Here is a 9,364-nt window from a genome sequence, read left to right on the forward strand (position 1 = left end):
CAATAGAATATTTATGTTTACATTTCATTTTATCTTGATTTTTAAAACGAAATCGCTTAATTGGACATGATGTAAATGTTGCTCCTTGTATAAAACATAGTCAATTTGTATAAATATATCTAAAGACATTGCACTATACTGACAACATAGTTAAATTTGTGGTATAAAATAAGAGTTTTGTGAACTAGTGGTGTCTGGAAACAAGGTAAAGTTAGATTTACATCATACCTGAGTTGTCTGCAGTCAGGCTAAACTTTCTGTTTCAAATTATTTCATCATATAACATTTCTAGCTGGTATAAATTAATGCATATGATTAAGTTTGTAACTGATTATTTAAAAATATTTTTCTGGATCCATTGCTAGGGCCTCCAGAGAACTATATCAGATCCAGGAAAAATAAAATTTTATACCTCACAAAATTAATTAGAAGATTAGCTTTTATATTTGTACTATTCTATATTGTGATACCATAACAATACTGATGAATTCACCAAAATGGCATTGCTTATGTCATTAGCAACTCTACTTTCTTACAGGACAAGAACAGGAATATGGGGGTTTTAGGGTCAGGGAACTATACATTATTTTTCATGCTTTTTAATTTTTTAACATTATATTTTTTCAGTATCGTAAACTAGAATATAAACCCCTCTCCCCTTTATTTTGTTTCGCAATACTGATTTTTTATTACCTAAAAATTATGTCTGTAAATGTTACAACTTATGGCGTATCGGGATTATTAACACCTGGCCCTCTTTATTACAAATATTCATTTTACTGAAAAATGCCTGAAAGGTGGTAAATTATGAGAGTTGATCGGGTGGGACTGTATTATTGTTCATGATTCTGAGAAATTAATTATCGAAAAGTCTCTTTTCCATTAAATTAAATACAGGCATTGCAAAATATAATTGACTAGGTGGGACTGTATTCTATTTCACAATACTGAGAAAATATTGTATCGAAAAGACTCACTTTCAAACAAATACCGGCATCGCAAAATAGTATAGGTAGACCGGGTGGGACAGTATTCTAATTCATGATACCAAGAATGTTATTAGGATATTTCACATTTTTACCGGTATCGCAAAATGGAATATACCGGGTGGAACTGTATTCTACTTCAAGATACCGATAAAAATACTATCTAGAATTTTCAATAAGGTAATTATTTGAATCTCTGTATCGCAGAATAGAATAGAATAGACAGGTTGGGCCTATTTCACGATACCACAAAATTTTAATTTTGAAAATTCTTATTTTATACAAATGAGATACCGCTTATCGCAAGAAAAAATATAAACCTTGTAGAATTTTAGTCTCCTTTACGATAACTTCCACCTATAATTTACCAATTTGCTAAAATGAAATAGGCGAAATTTTTTATCACCGACCTACCGTCACCAAACCTTTCACTTTGTTTTCATCACTTCAATGATTGTGCAACTAACCTACAGGAAAATTAGCCATTTTTACATTAAGTAATAATTTATATGATTCACCTAACATCGTAAATGAAACAACACACAACACACCTCTCACCTAACACAACAAATGAATTTCACATAAAACTACATATCACAAACATTTAAAAGCAATCAAAAACACTTGCCTTTCTTAGCATTATGACAATAATTTTTGCTATCAACATTTCTCTTGCAGATATTAAATTTAAAACCAAAATCAATTTGCCATTCCTCCTTTTAATTTATTCAATATTGTTAAACACGAACTGTCACGCCTGGTCAGTACTATAATCACATCCACATGTTGTCTCTCTGCACTGTATCATTATATCGGTACAATATAAATAAACATGACCTTCCTCTTCTCTCATCACTTCGACACTCATTGCCCCACATTTCCTACAAATTTCTTATTACTTACTTAATGCTTGTTGCATACTTATTTATTCAATTTATAATGATATTCAATTCAACTTATTAATTCACTCTTCCGCGTATAAATTACCACTACTATTACTCCATGACTCTCACTAACATTTGTCTTTTTTTCCACTGTGCTATTTTGTCTTTTGCTGTTGCCAATACTACATACTATATTTTCCTTTGTTCCACCATTCAATTTATTATCATTGGCCAACTTCTATGGCGTCATTTATACATACACACACACACACGTGTGTAATAAGCTTCCGCACTTGCCCAGTATCGCAAAATAGAATTGAGCCAATTTCATAAATGGATATAGTTTTCTAATTAAAACTATTTTCAACCTTTGCCAATCTAGAGAAAGAAGGTGATATGCTCGCACTTTTGGAGTGAATCCGAACTGACATTTTGATGCAGTGGCTTCAAATCAGTTTTCAAGGGCACAAATCCATATAAAAGCAATGGTTAGGTAAATTTAAACTTGTTATTGTATCTTACCCTTTCCCACCATGCTTATTTTGAGCTCTAAGTCACACTGTTACAAATACAGAGTGTTTGGAGATTGCTTGGTGTAAATTTAATGGTTGGCAGGGAATGCCAAAACAAGCATTTTTTGTTAAGGAACAAATTAATGGAAATGCATTCCTGCGAAGTTATAGGCGTGAACAGTAGCGCGCAAATTCATGCACATTTGGTGGTACTCCACTGGCTGAGAAGAAATGCAATTGCAAATGTTTCGTGGTAAGCAGGCAAGTAGAGTTGAAACATTCGAGTTTTACATGCACCAGTATTCAACAGTCTGTTTGCTGCTAGTTGCATTAAATTTCTAATGTTTTTGTGTATCCCTAGATTGTTTTCATTTAGCTTTTTATTTTTAATATATATATATATATATATATATATATATATATATATATATATATATTTTTAATGTTACATGTCCTGTTACTTTGTATTTGTTTAAGTCTGTTCATGAACACTGCAAGAATGTGGTACACTCTATACTTACATTTGATGCCCAATTGCAGATGCGCCTACCTTTTGTGTTGCTTCCCTTCAGGTGGCGCTGCCTGCCTGCTCTTGGTACCAACGGAGGGAAAATGTCCACGTCTTTGAAGTGTCCACATATGTCTTTGTCTGTATGTGTCATGCCCACTGAAAACGTCCTTGACTGTGGGTGGGCATGTAACAAATAAATAAAATATACAGAACTATTGAATTATCAAATGTTTTGCTTTCGACGTTCATTCATGCCGGTGCAGGCAGGGCTGTCGGTGTGAAGGGCAGGCGGGCTGGTTGCAGGTGCCCGAGCGAGCGACGGCCGCCATGGGGCAGTCCGACGTCGAGGAGCGGGAGCAGTACTTCGTGGCCCTGGAGAAGTGGCTGCAGGAAGCCTACACCTGGCAGAGCATGTCCGCCATGTTCCCGTACTTCCTGCTGCACAACATCAGCCAGCTGACGACGCTGCAGCAGCAGCAGGGGGCCCCGCCCCGGCCCGCGGTCCCCGGCGAGGCCAGGAGGGTCGCCCCGGAGCCCGTCCCGCCGGCCGTCCTCCGGCAGGTCCAGGTGGACGGAGGTACAGCGAGTCCTTCAGCTGCGTCGGGGGCCTGCCTAGTGGGGGGTATTATTGTTAGTGAGGAGAAAACAACGAGAAAACAACAAAGCAGCATTCGCGCATGCGCTTATCTAAGACTGTTTGAGTTACTCTTTAATAATTACCTTGAACCAGCACACCACAACGTTTACAGTTCAAACTATAACAATTTACAATTGGGTGAATTTTTATGATCAAATACATATAGCACGGTATCGTCTCTAAGCGCAAGGCTCCGAACTAGCACACCGTCTTTACGTTGTGCATGGGCCAACTATGATATTTATGTGGTAACTAGTACATTTTAAGGCTCATGAATTAAGATAAATTTGTATTGCAAGTCCCTTAATTGCTTTCAAGAATATCCACCAAATATTAACACCTAATTATTATTCTGAAAAGATGTGTTTCAGATATTTTCACTCTCCTAAAAATACATTTAAAAAATGAAATCTGGAAACAGAACTTCTTATCCACCATCAGTGCTCAGTGTATTAAATGCTTTTCATAAACCGACACTGCTTTGATATTGTGAGGAGTTTTTAAATTACCAAGTTTTTTATTAAGCCCTGCACACTGTATGTGTGCCCGAGTGGGCGGTGCCCTTAAGGCTATGCTTCACGTGCAATGTTGGAAATTTTTTTTTTGTCATCTCATATTTTCAAAATTAAATATATTTTTTTTAAATGTGAGTATATATGTTTAGTTGAAATTGTTCAGCTGAGGAATCTCAGAGAATTATCTTTTTAAGAGTAACCATAATGTAGTTAGTCAAACGAAACTAAAATTATAGGAATACTTGTGGATAGCTTTTTAAAAATAGTAAATGGAATGTTAAATATTCAGATAATAAAAATTAAAAATAAATTAGCAAGCATTTGTGGTTTAAAAGTGATTCAATAAGATATCCAGAATAAAATTAATTTAATTAATTTTTCTTATCCTTGCACTTTGGTACAATTTTTTGTCTGGAAATAATGACATTCCTTGAATTCATAATATTAAAATATTTTTTTTTATGATTTTAATTAAGTTTTGGTTAAACACCACTTAATTTCATGATATATCTTGCATTTTGGTGCGGTATGGTGTATTAATTTGCATTTTTGTTTTATACAGTGTTTCGACAGGCTTTTCTGTGGTGTTTTTGTTTATCACAATTCACCATATAATCTTGTCCCTAATAATTAGTTATCACATTGCTGCTACCTCATCTTCCGAGACACAATATTTCTCCTGTGTCTAAGACAATCAATCCATTATCCATTCATTGTTTTTTATGTAGTACACTTCCATTGCTGTAATTTTATTCTAGGTATTATAATTAAGTAACAAAATGGTGAATAAATTTAGAAAATAATAACTACAGAAGTAGCTATTGAACTGAGATTTGTGTAAGCAATGCTAAGTATACAGGAAAAATAATGCTACTTGCATAGTATTTAATTTAATGCCTGAGATAACGATTCTGTCTTGTGTTGAGCGGCTGTTCAAACATGTATAATTATTGTCATATGTGTATTGTAATTCTTTAGGGCTATTTATTGCCTAGCGTGGACCAGGCAAATTTACATTTTTGAAGTTATTTTTTCAACATTTAAATAGTTTCTTTCATGAATGTATAGTTATCTTGTGCTTTTATGTGTGTAGTCTGTTTTCTGAAATTTGGAAGACTTGGTAATTGTAAATAAAATCTCATTCAAAATTAATAATAAGTCTTTTTAGTTATCATTTACTTTTTGGAATTTTTATTACTTTAGAGTTTTTCTTTAAAATTAAAATTGCTGTTCTAAAAATTTCTTTATTGAACACTTTCGTTGAATTACTTTCACAACTCCAAATGCTCTGCAATACAAAATCAGGTGACACTGTTGAGTTTTTATTTGTAAAACAATATGTAGGGAAAGTGAAAATAGTGTTTAACTGGATTGGCCGCAGTTTAGTGGAAGGTACGCGGCTGTTCCGCTCTCTGTGCAGTGCCGCAGCGGGGGTTGCAGTGTGCGATCCCGCCCTTGTGGAAGAGGTTCGCCGCGGAAGTGGTGGATTTCCTCATCCTGTTCTTCCTGAAGATCACCGTCACGTACATCGCAGCTGATTTCTTCAGCATCATGTGAGTGGATGCGTAGTGTCGTGGCCCTGTGGGGTCGCACACTCTGCCCGTTTATTATTTCTACTTGCTCAAGGCTCCATCTCACACACCAGATATTAATCGATATATCGACACTATCGATAATAATCGATAAATTCACACTCAATATTAATTGATATATTGACATTAATAGTTATATCGATTTAATGATATTAATCTATAATTCAACACTATGAATATTTATCGAAATATTGACACTATTGATATATATTGATACTCTTGATATATCCATAAATCGATTCAGAGAAAACCATTGTTACGGAATGTTCTATAATAGACTGCCAGTGCACCAGATATTAACTTCTATAACATGACTTCAAGTCCAAAAAGAAACTGAATATTTGTAAGATATCCCTCGTTTGTTTGTGATACGTGGCAGCAGCGAGGAGAGTGTGTTGAATGTGTCGCAGCGACCTGGAGAAGTACGAGCTGCGGCTGCTGCAGCAGAACATCAAGCTGGACTACCGCGTGCTCATGGAGATGACCTCGGAGATATTCATGCTGGAGGTGCTCCACCGGACAGTGGTCTGCGTCTACGAGGTGGGGGCAGGGTGGCAGCCGGACCGGAGACATCGCGAAACATTTACCTTTGAATATACATACTGTATATAAGTCGCGAGTGGATAGGATTTACTCTACGTTTTTCAAGAACGTATGATGAGCAGCTTGGGAACTTTACCGCTGCAGGGCGCTGCCGTAACGCCCTGTATCGTCTTAGGTTGTTATTTGCACGTTAGAGCGCAGCACTGTCGCCCGCTGTCATTCCCCCGCACCCCCCACCCATCATTCACTGCAGCTCAAGATCGTTCAACAGGAGGGGAAAGGGGTGTTTGAAGAGTTCAACACTTGTCCGCTAGGGAACACCACAAGTCGATGCCCTAGAGATGGTGGCGATTGCGGCAGTGAATTAACCAACTACCTCAAACCGTATTAGAAATTTTAACCTGGGCTGGCGACTTCTATACAGTATATATATTCAAAGCCTTTACTGATACGTGAATTATTTTCCATCGGGAAATGCGCAATAAATCAGTGAATTTTCTAGAGCCGCCAGGAATTATCTATTGGTCTTGCAAGATGGAACCAGCTTAGCTTAAAAAAAAACTACACTCCGTGCATACAAACTGTGTGACTTAAAGTCACTAATGACCAGGGTTGGCTGATTTGAACAGCAACAGTTTAAAACATTGTTGAACCATGGTTTAAACCATGTGGTTTTATTTTAAACAATGTATTTTTTAAATATAATATCTTAATTTTTTTTAATGAAAGGTCTAATTCCACTTTAATAACAACAAAAGTTTGTTCACCAACGTTTCTTGTGATTTACAGGCACAAAAATTTATATACTAATCAAGATATTATCATTTCAATAACTTGTAAATCATACCCAGCTAAATACTCCTCTAGAATTAAAAATACTTAATACGTAGTTCTTAATTCCTATTCTGTAGGAAACGACCATTCTATGTGTGGTTATTGTTAAAGTTTTTTTTATTATTATTATTATTATTATTATTATTATTATTATTATTATTTAGATACCATGTAAATGCTACCAAAAAATATTTGGGAATAATACTTATTATTACTGTAAATATACGATAGTAATTTTTTTTTAAATACAATGTTTGATTGACTAAGTCTTATTAATTCTGAACATTCCGTGAGATGAGTTTGAAAACCCTTGAAAAAATTTAGAATTTTATTATTGCAGAGAGAATGGACATACTGTAAAAATTTTGATCTTTGTGTTACCTATTTTTTTTTTATTAGCATAGTAATGTTTTACATGTTGGCTAAATTTTATGAAAATGAGATATAGGCAGATAATTACTAAAACTTGTATTTATTATGTTTTAAAAATGTAAATACAGATGAAATTAAATACATTCAGAGATATAAATAAATAAATATAAATTTATCTGAGGATAAAAGTATAAATGTAGACAGATAGACACACGGATGTAGGTAACAAAGTAATTTTCAGTGTTATTAGTGAAGTGACAGCTCACCATTAAGTTGTCCATGTTTTCTTAAGGGATTCCTGAAAACTGAAAATTAAAACTTAACAAAATGACAGTGAGGTAACCATCTTGTGTACATGAAATGGTGCAGTAGTGTAAAGCGTAGAGGGTGCGGTGTGACGCAGGCGCTGTGGCTGTGGAGGGGGCTGGCAGGGCGGGTGGGCGGAGCGACCCCCGGCAAGGCGGTGCTCGGCCTGAGGGTGGTGCAGTGCCAGCGGGTGGTGCAGGCCAACGGGGTGACCTTCATCGTGATCCCCGGCACCGACCTGGGGCTGGGCTGGTCCGTCGCGCGCTCCCTCGTCAAGAACCTGGTGCTGCCGGTGCTCTTCCCCGTCTGGTTCAACACCGTCCTCTTCCACAACTTCCAGCACAACCGCATCACCTACGACGTCATGTGCCACTCCATGGTGGTGGAGGACCCGCGCCGCCGCTAGCCTGGGCCCGTTGCTGCGTCATCAAGCCCGGCGCGATGCAGCCTGGGTCATTGCCGTGCTGCCTGGGCCCGTCACTGCACAGCCAAGCCCTGCGCGATGCAGCCTGGGTCATTGTCATGCTGCCTGGGCCCATCGCTGCACAGCCAAGCCCAGCGCGATGCAGCCTGGGTCATTGTCGTGCTGCCTGGGCCCGTTGCTGCACAGCCAAGTCCAGTGTGATGCAGCCTGGGCCCGTTGCTGCACAGCCAAGCCCTGTGCGATGCAGCCTGGATCATTGTCATGCTGCCTGGGCCCGTTGCGGCACAGCCAAGTCCAGTGGGATGCAGCCTGGGCCCGTCGCTGCACAGCCAAGCCCAGCGCGATGCAGCCTGGGTCATTGTCATGCTGCCTGGGCCCGTTGCTGCACAGCCAAGTTCAGTGTGATGCAGTCTGGCCTGTAGCTGCACAGCCAAGCCCAGCACGATGCAGCCTGGGTCATTGTCATGCTGCCTGGGCCTGTTGCTGCACAGCCAAGCCCTGCGCGATGCAGCCTGGGTCATTGTCATGCTGCCTGGGCCCGTTGCTGCACAGCCAAGCCCTGCGCGATGCAGCCTGGGTCATTGTCATGCTGCCTGGCCCGTTGCGGCACAGCCAAGTCCAGCTTGATGCAGCCTGGGCCCGTTGCTGCCTGGGCCCGTTGCTGCACAGCCAAGTCCAGTGTGATGCAGCCTGGGCCCGTAGCTGTGCAGACAATCACTTTTCCATACAGCCGAGCAAAAACATTTCTCTGAATGTCAAGTTGAAGTTGATCACAACACTAAGCTGACTGTAGTAGGTTTTGGTGTTTACAATTTGTTCGGTGTACACTATTACATACTTGGATCAAGTTGTTTGATTTTTTCCACGCTGCTCGCAAAACTGCTGACAGTGCCAAGTCTGATAACTGCTCCTCACACATGTTGTCTACACAATTAATCTTAATGTTAGGATCATATATTTGTGATGTGTGATTAATAATACTGAACTTACCACTTATTATTATATTTTATACTAAACGGGCAAATTATGAGGCTTGTGACTGATCCTTAAGTGCAGCAAACATTTACCTCAACTGCAAGTAATTTAAGTGAAATCAGCTTTGGGAAATGGTACATTGTTATAGTTCTTTGAGTAATGTTAAATTCCAGGTTTCCTATTTTCAGCACAGTAATCACATTCCAGTGAATATCATTAGTTTGTTATGTAGCTTTGTTTGTTGTCTTTGTTGTACCATTTTCACAATTTTTG

The 9,364-nt window shown here is 38.4% G+C and overlaps 1 protein-coding gene across 1 annotated transcript; it reads left to right on the top strand.

Annotated features, from left to right (window-relative positions):
- The first annotated feature begins 17 nt into the window (after positions 1 to 17).
- On the top strand, positions 18 to 8,963 carry LOC134534194 (protein FAM8A1). The gene is made up of 5 exons (XM_063372367.1): positions 18 to 205; positions 3,197 to 3,470; positions 5,466 to 5,598; positions 6,048 to 6,177; positions 7,790 to 8,963. The coding sequence occupies exons 2-5, from the start codon at positions 3,221 to 3,223 to the stop codon at positions 8,096 to 8,098; spliced, it is 822 nt and encodes a 273-aa protein (XP_063228437.1). The 5' UTR covers positions 18 to 205; positions 3,197 to 3,220; the 3' UTR covers positions 8,099 to 8,963.
- The last annotated feature ends 401 nt before the right edge of the window (positions 8,964 to 9,364 follow it).

Source organism: Bacillus rossius, chromosome 7, assembly GCF_032445375.1.
Source record: "Bacillus rossius redtenbacheri isolate Brsri chromosome 7, Brsri_v3, whole genome shotgun sequence".
Taxonomy (NCBI): Eukaryota; Metazoa; Arthropoda; class Insecta; order Phasmatodea; family Bacillidae; genus Bacillus; species Bacillus rossius.

Coding starts and splice junctions, on each gene's coding strand:
- LOC134534194 (XM_063372367.1), top strand. CDS start 3,221: ATGGGGCAGTCCGACGTCGAGGAGCGGGAGCAGTACTTCGTGGCCCTG. Junction 3,471..5,465: donor GCAGGTCCAGGTGGACGGAG/GTACAGCGAGTC, acceptor CTCTCTGTGCAG/TGCCGCAGCGGGGGTTGCAG. Junction 6,178..7,789: donor CAGTGGTCTGCGTCTACGAG/GTGGGGGCAGGG, acceptor GGTGTGACGCAG/GCGCTGTGGCTGTGGAGGGG.